Source organism: Macrotis lagotis, chromosome 4, assembly GCF_037893015.1.
Source record: "Macrotis lagotis isolate mMagLag1 chromosome 4, bilby.v1.9.chrom.fasta, whole genome shotgun sequence".
NCBI classification, from domain to species: Eukaryota; Metazoa; Chordata; class Mammalia; order Peramelemorphia; family Peramelidae; genus Macrotis; species Macrotis lagotis.
The window spans coordinates 151629194-151647936 of NC_133661.1; the positions used below are offsets into that span (position 1 = coordinate 151629194).

The 18743-nt window shown below is 38.8% G+C and overlaps 1 protein-coding gene across 3 annotated transcripts in view; it reads right to left on the minus strand.

Annotated features, from left to right (window-relative positions):
• DAPK2 (death associated protein kinase 2) overlaps nt 1-18743 on the minus strand; it is a 194549-nt gene that overhangs the window by 54048 nt on the left and 121758 nt on the right. For all 3 annotated transcript variants that reach the window (XM_074234366.1, XM_074234365.1, XM_074234364.1), the window contains exon 4: nt 10751-10889. In XM_074234366.1, the coding sequence (XP_074090467.1) occupies nt 10751-10889 (139 nt within the window). The remainder of the gene's footprint in view (nt 1-10750; nt 10890-18743) is intronic.

The following is an 18743-nucleotide window of genomic DNA, read 5'->3' on the forward strand; positions in this document are numbered from 1 at the left end:
AGTCAAAGGGTTGATTTGGCCCTAAAATGTGACACAAAGACATTAGACCCTAGACTAGAAAACTGTCTTTTTCCCCTTTTTTGCATCCCCCAGGACTTATAATATGCCAAACATGCAGCAGGTGCTTAATACATGTTGATTGACAGATTGACTGGCCTCCCATACTTCAAGTAGTCCATTTAAAGTTCCAGTTGGCATCTGACTGCAGTATCTGATTTCCTAATTTGCATTGGTGTTAGGTTCTCAAAACTTCCCTCCTGTCCTTTAATAACACCAAGTCACATTTCTGTTGTGCCTTCAGCTTTCCATACATAATCTCTAGGGTTTCTGGTGGAGTGGATGGGGGAGGCAAGACCACAGAAGTGGAAGGGGGGACAGAGCCAGGCCTGTAGATGGTTGATTCTGAGGCAGAACTGTGTATTTGATACTCTTCCCTTGCCCTCTTGGGGGACACCAGCCTCCCTTTAACAACCATCATTTCCAATTCAGCCTTTAAAGTCCAATTCTGGGCTTCTTTCATTGTAAGTGTTGGACCCAACCCATTTCTTTTGATTCCCAGGGTCATAGTATGAAGCTATAAGGGATATAAGGGAAGGATGGAATGTAGGTACTAAAGTCAGGAAGACACATTTTCCCGAGTTTTAATCTGGTTTCAGACATGTACTAGCGCTATAATCTTGGGAAAGTCACAACCCCATTTGCCTCAGTTTCCTCATCTATAAAATGGGCTGAAGAAGGAAATGGCCAACTACTTTAGTACCTTGTCAAAAAAACCCAAACAGGGGTAGCTTGGTGAAACACCAGCCCTGGAGTGTGGAGGACCTGAGTTCAAATCTGGTCTCAGACACTTAATAATGACCTAGCTGAATGACCTTGAGCAAGTCATTTAATCTCCTTACCTTGCAAAAAACAAAAAGACCCAAAACCCAAAAAACAAAAATCAAAATGAGGTCACAAAGAGGAAGACAAGACTGTGTTGTTATTAAAAATGTGTCCAGCTAAAGGTTTCAGGGACTTGAGCAAATGTGAAAGAATTCACTTAAAAGATTGAATCTGACCCAGAAGAATTTAGGGATAAAAAAAAATTTATTAAATTAAATATTGCTGTGGTTAGCAGAAGCTAAGGGAAAGCTTAGCAACTGCAGCCCCTGTGAGAGGATAAGTAGTAAGGGAAGGTATAGGGACAGAAGAGATTGGGGGATGATCTTCCCAAGAGTGGGTTAGTTTCCCAAAGGAAGACAAGACACTCAACTGAGGAGAGATGAACCTTTAAAGAGGCAGGAAAATGAAGTAATTAGGTATATGTAGATTAGGGGTGTAGCTCAAAGACTTAATGCTTTCAGGCTAGGGCAGGGATTCATTTTTTTGTTCATAGAGGCTTGTCTTGTGCCTGGCAGCAAGAATTTATCCAGAGTTCTTGCCAGGGAGGGGCAAGATACTTTAAGAGAAGTTCATTGACCTCATCTCCATAGCTTAGACAATGGAATGGAGGTTACAGGAGTCAGTGTTAATGTTTGGTGCACGCATGGTCAGTGCAGAGGGAAGAGATTGATTATAGAATATATTTCTCTTAACATTTCATCTGGTTCTTGTCCTTCATTATCAAAGAAGACCAAAATGACATCACTATGTTTGAGACAAATTACAGTGTGCCCGACTGTGGCTGATTAGACCAATATGAGTTCAGAATGCTCTGCACAGGATGGGCACAAATAGTCCATGTGAATACCTGGGGTAGGCACTCCAAACTTCCTCTACTTAAACTGAAAATATCTAAACAACAGCAACAAAAACATATTTAATAACCGTCAATGGAATATACAAGTTGTTCATTTGTAGGGCAGCTAGGTGGTACAGTGGATAGAGTGCCTTTCCTGGGGTCAGGAAGATCTGAATTTAAACCCAGTCTCAAATACTTACTAGCTGAATGATCTTTTTTATAGATTTTTAAAAAAAATTCTTTAAAGCAATGGAATTAAGTGACTTGCCCAAGGTCACAGCTAGATAATTATTAAATTACCTAGATGATATTTGAACTCAGGGCCTCCTGGCTATAGGGCCAGTCCTCTATCCACTGCACCACCTAGCTACCCCCAGTTGAGTGATCTTAATCCTGTTTACCTCAGTTTCCTCATTTGTAAAGTGAGCTGGAGAAGAAAATAACAAACCACTCAAGTAACTTTGCCAAGAAAACCTCAAATGGGATCAGACATGACTGAAAAAAACTAGACTTAGATATCTGGAGTTAGAAGCATCTTCAGAGAACATCCAATTATATTTTATAGATGAAGATACTAAGGCATAAAGAGGTGACAAGTCCAAAGTCACATTAATAGAGTGGGAAACAGACCTTCTAATTAGGTCTTCTAATTCTACATCTAACATTCTTTCCAGTCTGTGGCCTCTCCCACTCAAATGCTATTTCCTTGGGTTAAAACTCAATTATATAGAAAATTCACTTATGTAGAATGCCACCCCCTACCCCCCCACACACACACATTTCCCAATGGTGATAGAGAAACAAATAGTCACTGTCACTGTACCACATGGGTACTTTCACCATACAGGTAAAAATTCTCTAATGTCATTTTGTCTAATTAATTTCTATCACACTTTGAATGTCTTCTTTTTAGGGGGTCTTAAGTTTTTTTCTTTTTGGTGATTGATCCTAATTACCCTAAAGCAAGATTGCATTCTTTAGTGACAGGAAATCAAGGGGACTCTTTTTATTAGCATAATTACCATTTAAAAATATGTGCCAGGCTAGCATTTTGTAGATACCTGGAAAAACTGTGAAACCAGATGCGTCATTTATGGAATGATGTCTTAAAGCATCATTCCAAATCTGGGCATGCACTGAAAATGTGAATTCAATTTCCTTTTGGAAGGATGTGGAAGAGATAAAAGAGGAAATGGGGTGACTTAAAAGAAGCACCAGCCTAGGTCGTTTCAAGGCATATGCGTCAGATCACTCTTATCTAACAACTTTACACATTTTTACATCCAATCCCGCCTCCTCCAGACAGTTATAAGCCCACCTCCACTTAGTTTTCCTCAGAGGTAAACTGGGAGGATTCTCTTGGGTAGCAAAAGACTAAGCTTTAGGAATAAATAATTCTGGGACGCCAGAATCAAGGTTTCTTCCTTTCCTCTTCCCTCTCTTCTGCCTACCCCAGATCCAGGACAGAATTTTAATGTTTTTTTCTGTAGGCTCCAACTCCCTAGGCTGGGTAGTAAACCTTCCTATGGTCTATGACCCTATGTAAGAGTCATAAATTCACCAAATCACTGGGCACAGATTAGGAAGATTTTATACTAAGGTAAAACTTGGCTCTCTCTTAACTTTCTCCATTTTGGAACATCTATCCTGGGGTTGCCCAGATTGATGGGTTCAAGACAGCAAACTCATATACCCTATTAAATTTAGCTAGTCTCAGAAATGCACCACATTCTGCCCTGGACAACGTTTTGTTATCTGCATTGAGGTGCTGAACCTAGAGTCAGGAAGACCTGAGTTCAAATCCTTTCTCAGATACTTACTAATTGTGTGACCCAGGGAAAGGCACTTAACTTCTTTCAGACTTAGTTTTCTCATCTGTAAAATGGGAATGATAATAGTAACATCTACTTCACAGGGTTGTGTAAGGATCAAAAGAGATAACACAAATAAAGCATTTTGTAAACATTAAAGTTCCATCTACATATTAGTTATTATTATATTATTGATCTGTTGTTGCACCCCCACCCCTTTCTATTTTTTCCTTTTGAAACCATAATCAAACCAATACCATCAGGGTTCTTCCTGGGAAGGATATGTCAATCATCTTCCTCAAAGTCCCATTCACCATCCCTGTGACTTTCCAAAACAAAGTAACCACCCCCACCCTTATCCATGATGTCCAAAACATGTTGTCTCCCCCTCCCTAGAATTAAGCTCCTTGAAAGCTGTAATGGTCTCATTTTACATTTGGATCTTGAGTGGGAGCTAAGAATATATCTTGGATATACTTAGTTATATCTATGGCATCTCCATTAGAGTATGGGCTCCTGAGTGGATTGTTTTGCCATCTTTGAATACTCAGTATTTAGTATACTGGAACATAGTAAGCCTTTGAATATCTTTTGACTTACTTAAAAATTCTTCATTCATTTATTTATTCCATTATATGCTAGCTATTACTGTTGTTAATTGTGGGTATCTTTGACCTGGATCTTCTTTTCTCTCCTGATGACCTCATCAATTTTCATAGGTTGATAACTCTATCATCTCTATACACATGACTACCAAATGGATAGAGAACATGGATCATGGATTAAGAGCTAGTTTATGCCATCTTTTTACAGATGGGAATGCTGAGGTCCAGAGAAATGAAGGGGATTGCTCAGGATAACACAATAGTTAAGAGATGGAGTTGGCAATTGGACTTGGGACCTTTGATTCCAAATTTACCAGTCTTATTTGTATTCCATTCATAGTATCTGAGTCTAGTCTAGGGCCAATCCATTTGGTTCTTTTTCTTGAAAAAATTCTCTTGGTTTTCCTCTAAATGATCAATCCTAATTCTCCTTTGTGGGATCATTATCCATGGATAAATCACTAGGCAAAGATGATTCATCACAAAGATGATTCAACTTGGAGTCAGAAAGACTTATGATCAAATTCAGCCTTATTTACTATCTGTGTGACCTTTGACAGGCCATGTAATCTCTGTCTCCTCATCTTTTAAAGGGAGATAATGACTCCACCCCCAGAGTCATTGTGGGAATAAAATAATATTTGTAAAGCATTTTGCAAACCTTTAAGTACTTTATAAATGCTCACTATTGTTGTTGTTAGCCATGGGTATCCCCCAAGCTCTGACTTGACCCTCTTTTCTGTCTTGTGATCTTATTAGTTCTCATGGATACAACTATCATCTTTATGCAATTCTTTTTCAAGAATTCTAGACTCTCATCACCCATCACCAATTGGACATTTTCAACCAGAAGTCACAAAGGCATCTAAAATATGACATGGCCAAAGCAAAATTCATTATCTTCCTATCCAAATCCTACCTTCTTCCTAACTTCCCTCTTCTTGTTGAAAATGTCTTCAATTTTTCAGGTTCACAATCTAGTAGTCATCTTGGTCTTTTTCATTTTCATTACCCCCACATCCAATTACTTGCCATATCTCGACTATTTGACTCTATCTCTAAGACCTCTCTCAAACATGTCCCCCTCTCTTCCTGGCATCACTTCTTGCTTAAGTTACTGCAACAATGGTCTTAAATATTTTGTTTCCTGGGCTAACCTGATCCTTTCAGATTGTTTCCTCCCCTGAAAACTTTGTATTTACCTTGTATTTATTTTGTATTTGCTTTTACATGTTGTTCCTCCTTAATAGAATTGAGGGCCCAAACTGTTTTGTTTTCATCTTTGTAGTTCCATCACCCAGGACAGTGCCTCACATGTAGAAAATATTTAATAAATGCTTGTTGAATGAATGAACAAATAAATGATGACAGACATGCCCTGGGACCAATATTTACACCTTTCACTGGGCTAATGTTACTGGCTTCATAGAGTGAATCAGATTAGAACTAGGAGTGGCACGGCTCCTATGGGCCGATCAACAATGTCTCAATCCTAGGCTTAACATAGCTAAAAATGTAGGAGTTTTTGACAGTCTACTGGGTAGTTGAGAACACACATATTCCTCCAACAGAAATGTGTCAACATTATTAAAAGTTTGCTTATTAGGAAGAGAAATAGAGCAATGTGGAAGGAGGGGTGGGTTATGAGGCTGTAGAATAGGTATTTTCAAGAAAAGGATTGAAGCGATTATATTAATGATAATTTCACAGCCCAGGATATTTGAGTTTTCTTAGATTGATGTGATACCATGCGAATGAGGAAAACCACTAATTCTTAGAGTCTGGTAAAATTACTTCTTTTGCATCCAAATCTGCTTGTTGTCAAGCTATCCATCCCACCTTGTGCCTTCTTCCTCTACTGTATGTCTCTCAGTTGGGGTCAGGAGCTCTAAGAAAGGCTTGGCCATCAATGAATATCTTAACTAACAGCCTTGATAACTGTGATAGCCTGCTGGTGGGTCTTCCTGCCTCAAGTCTCTCCCCTCTCCAATCCATTTTCCATTCAGTCACTCAAGTGATTTTTCTAAAATGATCATGCCATCATACCTTTACTCAATAAACTCTAGTGGCTTCCTATTGTCTCCAGGAACAAATACAAAATGTTCTTTTTGGCAACTCCTACCTTTTTAGCATTCTTATCCCTTACTCCCTGAAGTCTATTCTCTGTTCCAGAAACATTGGTCTCCTGGTTAATCCATGGGTAAGACATTCCATCTGCCAAATCTGAGCATTCCCTCATGTCCAGAATACCTTCTCTCCTCCACTGTGCCTACTGACCAACCTGACTTCCTTTAAGTCCCAACCAAAATTCCAGCTTCTATGACAGGGGTGGGGAACCCTTGTTCTGCCAAGGGTCATTTGGATATTTATAACATCATTTTCCTGCTATATTTGGTCAAATGTTGACCAACATTAAATTTTTATTTAATTAATTCACCCCTGAAAAGCTCCTAGATTTATTGAATATTGAGTCTCCTCTGTGATTGTTATGGCAGTCCCAGACTAAACAGCCCTAGGACTGGAAATTTCCCTGCCCCTGTTCCACAGGAATCCTTCGCTCAATCCCTCTTAAATCCCAATGTTTTCCCTCTTTCAATTAATTCATATTTATCTTCTATAGAGCTTGCTTTGTTTATATTTGTTTGCATGATATCTCCCCAATTTGATTGTAAGCTTTCTGAGGACAGGGACTGTCTTTTGTTTCATTTTGTAGCCTCAGTATTTAGCACAATGCCTCACATATAGTAGGTACCTAATAAATGTTTATTAATTGATCAATTGTTTTCCAAAATAATTTGCTTTCCAAGCTAAATAGACTTTCATTTGGGAATCATCTATAGTGAATGAACCTTTGAGTCTTGATGACTTGCTTCAAGGGACCCAAAATAATGTGACTACAGCTGTGCTATCCTGATAAATAAAGCAGTGTATATAGTATTTCATGAAAGGACCCCATGAGGTATCTTGTCAACCAAGTCAATAAAAGCTTCTGCAATCAGAGATCTTAGATAGTCATGGGACTATATCTGGGAAAAGTCAACTCAGTTCTACTTGAACATGGATGCCATTTCCCCTTAGTGGGATGGAAAGTCTCTGGGGGGCTGAGTCCACTTTATTTTCTCTGGGTTTTTTTTTATCCTTACCACAGTATCTAGAATATAACAAGTGCTTAATAAATACTTTTTGAATTAAAATTAATTGATCAGTATTTAGGAACTGTCATCACTTATGGAAATACTAGCAACTTCTGAAAGACCAGTCAGATTGACTAGGACCTGAGCTACCAGGTACCAGAATAAATGAAACTAAGAGACCACACCCAGGTGCTGGGGGGAACATCCAGACTCTGAGTACTTCTGTTTGAAAACTCTGAAAGTTTATGGGAAACAGGTAATTCTGCTTATTAGAACTTGATTTCTATTTCTGAATACCCTTCAGTATTCCTTTATTTGGACAAGACTGCTCTAGTCAGAGTAGATGTTCTATATATTGGGAGCTTCTAACATGAATCCTTAAGAAAAAGAGAACTAGGAATAAGCAAAGGAGAAAAGTGAAGGAGAAAGGTGCTAAGGTATGTCTGATCATTGTCAACACATGCATAATGTGAACTAGAATAAGACCAGTGAAGCTTCTACCTACTGTCTTTCAGAAGAGACATCTTTCTTTCCCTGTGAAATGCATCCAATTGTACTTCTTCACCCGGCCCTGAGCCTCCAGAGCTGGGGTGGGGAAATTATTTTCTGCCACGGGCCATTTGGATATTTAAAACATCATTTGTGGGGCCTTACAAAATTATCAACTTAAAAATTATCCTGCTATATTTGATCAAATATGTAATTAATTCATACCTAAAAAGTTCCTAGGTTTTTTGAAATTTGAGTCTGGCTTGCAGTTGCCAGGCATTTTACAATCTGTAGCTGGACATTCCTTGTCCCTGCTCCAGAGTCCCACACAATGGTAGCACTCTACCTCTTCAACTGATTCTTCCCAGGCAAGAAAATTACTACTTATTACCTTGACCAAAAAAGAAACCTGTATCCTACAGGCTAACTCTTCTGAATATACTTCATCTTTGAGTAGAAAGTTTCAGCCAGGAGGTCTCTATCTTCAACTTGCCCGTGGTTAACCACACAACCATAGAATCTCTTTGAATTCCTATCATTCTTCTCTCTGTGGTCATGACCTCAATGACTCTCCCAAGATGGGGAACTAGAAAATTCTGCTGCCCATCCAACTCGTAAGTGGACATCTTTGAGAAGTTACTAGCCTTCTCACATGTCAGATATATCCAGATTAAACCTGTGGTGGTGATGGTGACCAGGTAGAGAAGTCAGCTCACAAACCACATTCAGCCTAGCATGAGTTTCCCCCAACAATCAACAAACATTGAGTACCTACTGTGTGACCAGCCCCTGTATAGAGTAGCTATTCAGGACTACCCCCTGGCTCACCTAACAAGTTAAAACAGGGTTGTTTTTCTACTTGGTCTGGGGCCAAAACTCTGATACAAATGCTTTCCTTTCATTCACTTCTAGGGTGGGGAAAAGGTGCTTTCACTCATGTAAATCAAGTTGTTTCCCGGAGATAAAATGAGTAAAATGGAAGTTTAACCAATAACACACTAGCTGGCTGTTGCCTGGGTCTGATGTCATACAGTTTTTATTCTGTTCTTTGCCTGGGAGCTCTGCTGGAGAAATGACAAAAGAAGCCTGTTTGAAGGTACACATCTTGGAGCCAGCACAGACAGAAAAATATGTTGATTGTCTATGGTGTTTACCAGAAAGGCAGAGGCTGGTCCAATCCAGATAATTTATTTCCTGATCTTAAGACTGCTTTGGGTTCAGAAGTCTGCTCACTCTATTGATTCTCTAGGAGACACCATTCTGCCATGAAGTGTGGAACAGTGGAAAGAATGTTTGATCTGGATTCGGAGGACCTGGAATTGAATCCTAGCACTGTCATAAAAGATCTTTGGAATTCTGGGGAAATTGTGTTACACCTCAGTTTTCTCATCTATAAAATAAAGAAACAAAGACCAGATGACCTCTAAGATACCATCCAGATCTAAATCTATATATGATCTCATGAACTCTATAAAACCTCCTGCAACATCTTCTGAGGACTTCCAAAGGTTTTGTAATCAATTGACAAAGGCAATGAGGTGATTTATTATTGGTAGGCTAGGAAAGGCAGTGACCAGAGACCTGGAATTATCCTTAACTCTGCTTTGACCAAATCATTTAATTTCTTTGCATTTCTCTTTGTTCATCAGTGAAATGGAAGGCTGGACTAAATAATCTCTAAAATACCTTCCAGTTATAATGTTCTATGATTCCACACATAAATCTCAATCCCTTGACTATTGAGTCAGTTCAGAAAAGGCTTAAATTTAAGGCTTAACTTTTTTTTTTAGGTTTTTGAAAGGTAGTAGGGTTAAGTGGCTTGTCCAAGGCCACACAGCTAGGCAATTATTAAGTGTCTGAGGCTGGATTTGAACTCAGGTAGTCCTGACTCCAGGGTTGGTACTCTATCCACTGTGCCACCTAGCTACACCAAGGCTTAACTAACTTAGTGCTTAGCTCTTCTCTTCTTCCATACTCTCCTTTTATGGTTCTGCCCTGTTACTACAGTGTCTATCTCTCTCTCCCACACCTCTTCTTGCTCTGAGATCAACAATCAATCAATCAATCAATCAATATTACCATGCTTTCCATTATTTCTAGAAAGAGCATGCCAATGGGCAGCCCTATGGACCACCTCACCATCCCTATCATTCCCAAGCTCTTCTTTAGCTAGCACTCTCACATCTATATACACTTTTATATTTATTCACATAAGTATTGATATATATACATATTTGACATATAGATATGCTAAGCATATATGCTAAGTATATATATACCCCATTAAAATATAAGATCTTTGAGAGCAGGAACTATCTTATTTTTTTATTTGTATGTCTAGGGCTTAGCACAATAACTGGCATGAGCTAAGTACCTAATTTTTTTTTATTCATTCACTCATGAAGGCCTTTGGTTCTAGAATACACTTTCTTATATCTGAATATATATTACCCCTCTTTGATACTTTATATAGTTTAGGGAAGTGGAGTAGCACGTTGCATTGTGCTGGATTCACATCCTTTGGAAAAAAAGGAACATTTGAAACAAAACTAAGAAGGACCCAAAGAACCAACCTTTGCAGTCTTCATCCATGGTGTAAATTTTGCTCATTAAGGTTACTTTTTGACTATCTAAACATACTCATTTATTGCAAAATGGCTTGTACAGAATTTAAATGGCAATTTTCCTATAGTGTCCTACACAGCCTCATTAAGGGCACAAAGGAAACTTGCAGTTAAACATATGTGGGTAAGCCATTCCCACCCATCCCTCTAGGTCTTAGTTTCCTCATCTGTAAAATGAGGTGAATTGGACTGCATAAGGAACCTTCTAACTAAATCTATTATCCTATGAAAAAACAAAGGGCACTGATTAAACCTTAAAATAAAATAGTAAAATGGAGGGAATGTGGTCTCTTAGATCTTTTCCAACTCTTATCAGTGTATCTTATGTCAACATAGTAAATCCCCCCCCCCCATCTCTTTCACTTACCTTAAGGTCAAAGTGAGCAATTTTTTTGGCATGCAGGTAGTTAACACCTTCCAAGATTTGCTTAATGAAACTGGTTGCTTCCTCTTCACTCAAAGATTCTTTCTGTGCCAGGAAATCAAAGAGTTCTCCCCCAGAAACTCTGAAAGACAAAGAAATGGGTGCTGGAATGTAGAGAGCTCTGACCAATGGGACTCTTGCCTATGTAAGATGCCCACTCAAAACTGACCCTCCTTGATTTCCAGATGAACTCCACTTTCTCTGAAACTAGACACCTGTCATTTTCCCCTACCTGGGTTGAAACTCTCCACTGTGTAAAATTTACTCTCTCTGGAGATGCCTCATCTATATTACAACACCTTATAAATCATCATCAACAGCAGCAGCAGCAGCAGCAGCAGCAGAATAGCTATTCTTTATATAGCACTTTAGATTTGCAAAACATTTTATGAATATTATCTTATTTAGGGGCGGCTAGGTGGCGTAGTGGATAAAGCACCAGCCTTGGAGTCAGGAGTACCTGGGTTCAAATCTGGTCTCAGACACTTAACAATTACCTAGCTGTGTGGCCTTGGGCAAGCCACTTAACCCCATTTGCCCTGCAAAAACCTAAAAAAAATTATCTTATTTAAACTTAGCAACAACCCTGGAGTATAAGCACTATTATTATTCCCATTTTAAAGATGAGTAACTGAAGCAGACAACAGTTATGCGATTTATCCAAGGTTATATAGATAGCTTAAGACATATCCAAGGCAGAATTTGAATTCAAGTTGTCTTGACTCTAGGTCTATTGCTTTACTTCTCCGCCTAGCTGCCCTGTATTACATATATATTTACTTATAAATATTATATTATATATGCTATATTGTTATGTATTTATGTTGCTATATAATATATCCATAATATATATATGGATATATACAGAGGTAGCCAGGTAGTGTAGGAGAGTGTAAGGTCTGGATTCAAGAAGATCTGAGTTCAAATGTGACCTCAAATACTAGTTGTTTGATCCTGGGAAAGTTAGCCTCAGTTTCCCCATCTGTCAAATGAACTGAAGGAGGAAATGCCAAATCACTTCAGTATCTTTACCAAGAAAATTCCAAATGGGGACATGAAGAGCTAGACCTAACTGAAGTTACTGAATAATACATATGTACTTTATAACATCTCCTTTGGTCTGCAAATCCTGAGCTGTCACCAGATGTCCATCTTGTTTCTGTGCTTTCCTCATCTGTCATGTGTGTTTGTTCTTTGGATTATAAATTTAATGTACAAACAACATCAGAATATATGACAAGGGTTGACTTCAAACACACATACACACTAGGTCCCCTGAGGGATTGGGGCCATCTAATTGGTTTAAGTAGTGACAAATGACAGCCAAAGAAGCAATAGAAAAGGGGAAGAAAATCAGACGGTCATAGGTGCAGAACCCCAAGATCATATAAATAGTCAGATAACAAAGAAATCTTGACTTAGGTTCAAGGATTCTACACACACACACTCTCTCTCTCTCTCTCTCTCTCCCCTCCCCTCTCCTCTCCTCTCCTCTCCTCTCCTCTCCTCTTCTCTTCTCTTCTCTTCTCTTCTCTTCTCTTCTCTTCTCTCTCTCTCTCTCTCTCTCTCTCTCTCTCTCTTTTAGGTTTTTGCAAGGCAATGGGGTTAAGTGGCTTGCCCAAGGCCACACAGCTAGGCAATTATTAAGTGTCTGAGGCTGGATTTGAACTCAGGTACTCCTGACTCCAGGGTTGGTACTCTATCCACTATGCCACCCAGTCGCCCCCTCTTCACTCTCTTTCAACCCACAAATTCATTCCTTTACCAAAATCTGTCATTATTTTTACTTCTACTGTAGATAGATAGCATCTCTCTCTCCATATGTATATATATATATATATATATATATATATATATACATTTATATATTTAACCTCTACAATATTTCTCATATCTATTCTCTTCTCTCCAATCCAGTGGCCACCGCTATAAGTCATACTTGGATTGTTGTAATAGCTTCTTAATGGTCTCCAGCTCAAGTGTCTTCCAATCCATCCTCCACCCAGATGCTCAAGTAATGCCTAAATTGTAAGGTGAGACCCATGTCACTCTCTTGAGTGGTTCAATAACCTGCTATGGATCCTGACTGTCTCGTCCCGTGAACATGGCTCCAATTTTGCCTACTTTCTACACTCCACCATGGCATATCCAAACTGGCCTTCTCTCTGTTGCATCCTGTTAGATCTGCCTCTTAGACTCCCTTGCTTTCCTTTGACTGACTGACTGGGTATGGATCAACTGACTCCTCTTGCCATGAGGTTTTTCTACTCATCCTCAACTACTAGAACCTCCCTGCAACTAGCCTTCCTTAATTTTTGGCAAATTTCGTATCTTTTTTTGAGTATACATTAACCAATCAACAAATACCTACTTATTAAGAACCTACTATGTCTTAGGAACTTCCTGCCCTCAAGGAACTTACATTCTATGGGGGAGGGGGGCAGACAACATGTACATAGGAAAGTATATGAAAGATACATAAATTAAATACAAGGAAATTGGAGCGGTTGAGAGAGGAAAGGATGGCAGATTGTTTTCTTGATAGAATATAAACTCTTTGAGGAAAGAGACTTTCATTTCTGTCTTTGTACCCCCAGAGGCCAGCACAGTATATACATATGGCCCCAGTGGAAGCTTAATAAAAGGTTGATGGTAGCTTAATAGATGTTTCTTAATCAACTGAAGGATTGCTTGGGCTCTCCAATAATTAAGAACTCATAAAATATTAAGAAGCCCAGGATCAAGATTTCTTTTGCTCCTATTTTATATACCTAGATTACTATCTGCTTTCTAACACAGATGCCATGAAAATTGCCTTGCTTCAGACAAATATGTTACCTTCAGTGGTGGCTGCTTTGCTGGTTGACTGAGAAAAAGCCCTTTTCTGTTGGGATTTCCCCCCCCCATTTCTGCTTATCATTAAGAGACTCAGGAGTCTCTTAAGTCTTCTCAGGCTACACCAAGTACACAGCCTTTTCTTGTACTCAACAGCCCAACAATTGTGTTCTGGTGACATTGATGGGTTATTAAAAAAAAAAAAAAAGGATGTAAGAAACTCATGATGTAGTTCTGCTCCACTAAACACTTGTCTAGGGTGCGTGCCTAGGAGCTATTGTGTTTTTTGAAGTTATCACAGAATTCTGCATCAAATAAATTGAATATAAATTAGTCCTCCATCTCCAGAAGAGTTTAGAAGTACCTTTTCTCTAAAGGTCATTAAGGAAGTAGCTTTCCTATTCTCCCCCAGTTACCCACCAGCAATTTTCATAACCTGCAAGTTTCCTGTAGATTAGAGATGTCAAATACCCCATTAAAATGTAATTGGAAAATATTTAATAAAATATGTAAAAATACATTAAAACATAGATAATGTCAATATGTGGTTTTCTAAGTCAATATGGAGCCCACAGGAACTGGTGTAGTGGCCCTGGTTTCTAGGCAAGTTAGATATGACTGGTCTAGCCTAACCCAATAGCTCTCAAAGAGCCCTGTGTGTTCCCTGAACTATCGTGCCATATAAAATCCAAACTAACTACCACACCTACTTCCCAACCCTTCTTTGTGTATTCCCCACCTTTAGAGACATTCCAGGGACCAGTGAAGCTGACTTCATTAAATTCAATAATTTAACAATCATTTATTAAGGATTCACTAAGGTCCTATTCTAGGTGTTGGGGATAAAAAGGGAAGGAAATAAGGAAAGAAATAAACACTCATTAAGTGATTACTGTGGGCTGGGCTCTGTGGATAGAAAGACAAAAATAACAGCTGTCCCTGACCTCACAGGAGCATATATTATTCTAGGGAAAATGACATGTACATGATTGAAGAAGTACAAACAACAGATTTTTTTCATGCTAAACATAGATTCATGTTAGTCATGTTGTAAGGGAAAAATCAAATCAAAATGAGAAAAAAACAATAATACATAAGAATTTTTAAAAATTGAAGATGATAGGTTTTGGTCTGTATTTTAACTCCACAAGTCCTTCTCTGGAGATGGATGGTATTTTTCCATCACAAGGCTTTTAGAATTGTTTTTGATTATTGTGCTGCTGAAATGAGCAGGGCCATCATAGTTGATCATCACCTGGTGTTGCTGTTAGTGTGTATAATTATAGTAATAATAACTCAGTATCAATACTTGCAAGTTTTTCTAGGCTATTCTGAAGCCCCATCCCTCATGACTGTTCTATTATATTCATATAGCACAAGCTGTTCAGTCATTCCCCAATTGATGGGCATCCCCTCAATCTCCAGTTCTTTGCCATCATTGAAGGATCTGCTATAAATATTTTTGTACATGTGGATTTTTTACCTTTTTTGTGATCTCTTTGGAATGCAGACTTATACATGTAAAATAAATATTAAATAATGAGACAGGCCACAGGAAAAGGAAAGTATAATATTTGAGCTAAGCCTTGAAGAAGGTTAGGATTTCAAAAGATGGAGATGGGATATTCATGCTTGGGAAAATGCCTATGTATCTTCACTAAGTCAAGAAATAACATAAAAAACACCAAATAGGCCAAATGAAAATGGGGGGGAGGGGGAAAAGGGGAGGAAGAAGGAAAAGGAGGAATATCAGTATGGAAAGATAAGTCAGAAGCACAATGTGAAGTGTTTTAAAACCAGACAAAGGAGGTTTTTTTTTTTTATTTGTTTTTTATTCTGGAAGCAGAAGGGAACCATTGAAGCTTTTTTGAGTACAAGATAGACAGACACAAACTTTATTTATTTATGTTTGTGGTGAACATATTGGGGTTATATGACTTGTCCAGGGACTTACAGCTAGTAAGTGTTAAATGCCTGAGGTTAGAGTTGAACTCAGGTTCTCTGGGCTCTATCTAGCCAACCTAGCTGGCTCCCCAGACACCCACTTTAGTAATAAGGCTGGGGGAGGAGGGGTATTTTGGTGGAGAAATCTTTCCTATTTAAATAAAGATTTTTTTGTTCTAATCTCTAAGTCTTCAGTGCATTGCTTTAAAAGATGCCTCAGAACTTGTACACAAAGACAACATTAGGCCCATTACACTAAAGCCAAAGAAGATGGAAATGCATTCCCCTTTCTTCAGGATGTATTCTTCTCTTTGACAACTTCTCTTTTCCTCCTCCTTGCTAACCTGACTTTGACACTATCAAAATGTCTACAACACGGGAGAGGCACATTGGAAATGACCCTGTTGGCTCAACTCTCCCATGCTTCTTCCTAAAGTCCCTACAGTGAAGTCTCAATGACAGAGGCAGCTGAGGTATCCTAGAAAGGCAGGAGACTGGGACTGAAACCCAGCTCTGATACCAACCTTGAATGTGCCCTTGAGAAAGTCACTAGACATCCTGGGGCTGCAAATTTATTTAGTAAATGAGAGAGACTATTGCCAACTCCAAAGGGGCTATTTAGAGGGGCACATGAGAGGATTTAATATTTATATATTTAAAATACTCTGAAAACTAGAAAATTCTATATAAAGTTCAATCGCTTGTGTTCAGTTGGGTGGAGCAGGGGGAAGATGTGTGGATGCTGTAGATTGGAGCCTGGGTAGAGATAGTAGCAGGATGCTGTGGAACAGCAGTTAAGGCAGAGGAAGGTCTATTGTGCAGCCTGAGTCGATTATCATAGATTGTGGGATATTTTACTCCTGGACCCTCTCTGACCCATCACTACCAACCAGAACCTCTAAACTAGAATGTTTATCTGAAGTCTGTAAATTTAACTTTTGTTGTTATTTTTAAAAGTTGTTTTGATAAATGCATTTCCAATATAACTGGTTTCCTTTATAATCCTACCTACAGAGGTCCCAAAAATCTTAGTGAAATTTTAAGTTTCAATAGCTTTAATTGCATTAAAGGGCCCTAACCAACTTTTGGAACTCTATATTTTATTTTATATATGTGAAAACTTTATTTTGAGAAAGTCTTCATTTTGCCAAAATGGTCCATCGTACACACACACACACACACACACACACACACACACACACACACGTTCCCCTGCTCTTAAAACCAGTTCTAATATTCTGAGTACAGTGATGATAATACAGGACTGTGACTCATGGAACACCGCAAACTTGAAAGACTCAAAATTACAAGAAACTCAAAGGGCAAAAAAAAAAGAGGTTTAGTGGGTGGATGTAGGCAACAAGATGCTACCGATGATGACATAGCCATCAAAGAGAAGTGGCAAAAAAAGACATTGAGGGCAAACATAATTGAAAAAAGGAGGGGAACCAATCACACAGCTAGAACAAGGTAAAAGATGGGCAGTCTAGTTCTTGCCACTGTCACCCCTAAGAACCAGAGGAAATCTCTCAGTGAACCTCGTAGATCTTCTTTGGGGGAGTCTATGGAAACAGACAAACAAAATCACACAGGATGAGGTGTGGAAAGTTGATGATATGTGATGAGAGCAGAGGACACCCACACCAACATAATCTTAACTCCATCAGAGCCACAATTGTAGTTTTGACAGCTATTAGCAGAATGACCCTGAATCATTTAACCCCTTTGAGTCTCAGTTTTCCCACATGTATTTTTAAAAGAGAGGTAAGAATTCAAGATGTTCTTAGGAAAGTATTTTATAAATCTTAAAATGCTTTCCAAATGTCAGTTGTAAGAAGAAAGAGTATTGGATTTGGTATCAATAAATTCAGGAAAAATGGGAGGTGTAAAATAATAACACTAATCTCTTGACCTAAGCCTTTTTATGAGCTATCCCCTATTCCTGCAGTGTTCTTCCTTCCAGTGTCAGCTAAAGTCCCACCTTTTGCACAAAGATTTTGTCAATCCTCCTTAATCTTAGTTGATTTCTAAGAATACTTCCAAAATTATCCCATATATATCTTATTTGCAAATAGTTTTTCATGCTGTCTCTCCCATTAAACTGTGAGCTTCTTGAAAGTAAGGACTGGTTGTTGTTTTTTTTTTTTTTTGCCTTTGTAACTCAGTATTTAGTACATATTATTATACAATAGGAGTTTAATAAATGCTTATTGATTGACATAATAATGTTGTTCAGTCATGTCCAATTCTTTGTGACCTCATTTGGGGTTTTCTTCACAAAGATACTGGACTAGTTTGCCATTTCATTCTCAACTCATTTTACAGATGAGGAAACTGAGACAAAAAGGGTAAAGTGACTTGCCCAGAATCACACAGGTAGTAAGTGTGTGAGATTGGATTTTAACTCAGGATGGGTCTTCCTGATTCCAAGCCCAGCACTCTATTCACTATCACCTAGCTAATATTTCTATAATACTTGTTTTCTAAAATTGACTTTGTGAGTGATCCTCTCACACAATTCATCACCAATAACCAGGACTTTGCATAATTGTCCCCCATTCTTCTGGTACATTCCATCTTTTAGAATCAGTAGCTTGGTTCATAACTCACCTCAACTACGACCACCTCCATGCACTTTTCTAATCCTCCCAGATCCTAATACTCCCCTCACAATTACTTTTTTTTTTTTACTTTGTATATACTTATATGAGAGACAGTATGGTATGAGAGAGAATCAGAGAGTCAGAGGGGGAGAGAGACAGACAGAAAGAAAAAGAGACCAGTAGAGACATGCAGATAGACAGACAGAGACAGGCATAGGAAGAATCAGAGGCAGAGGCAGAGAAAAAGAGGGACAGAATCAGAGAAAGAGACTGACATAGAAAGAGTCAGAGCCAGAGAGAGGGAAAGAGCCAGAGGAAGAGATAGACAGAGACAGAGACAGAGAGAAAGACAGAAAGAGAGAGACAGAGAGAAGTACAGAGAGAAACAGGGACAGAGCGAGAGAGACAGAGACAGAGAGAAAGGAGGGAGAGAGGAGAGAAAGAGGAGAGACAGACAGACAGAGAAAGACAGGAGGGGAGGGAGGAGAGAGAGAGAGAGAGAGAGAGAGAGAGAGAGAGAGAGAGAGAGAGAGAGCTCCAAACATATCCTGGCT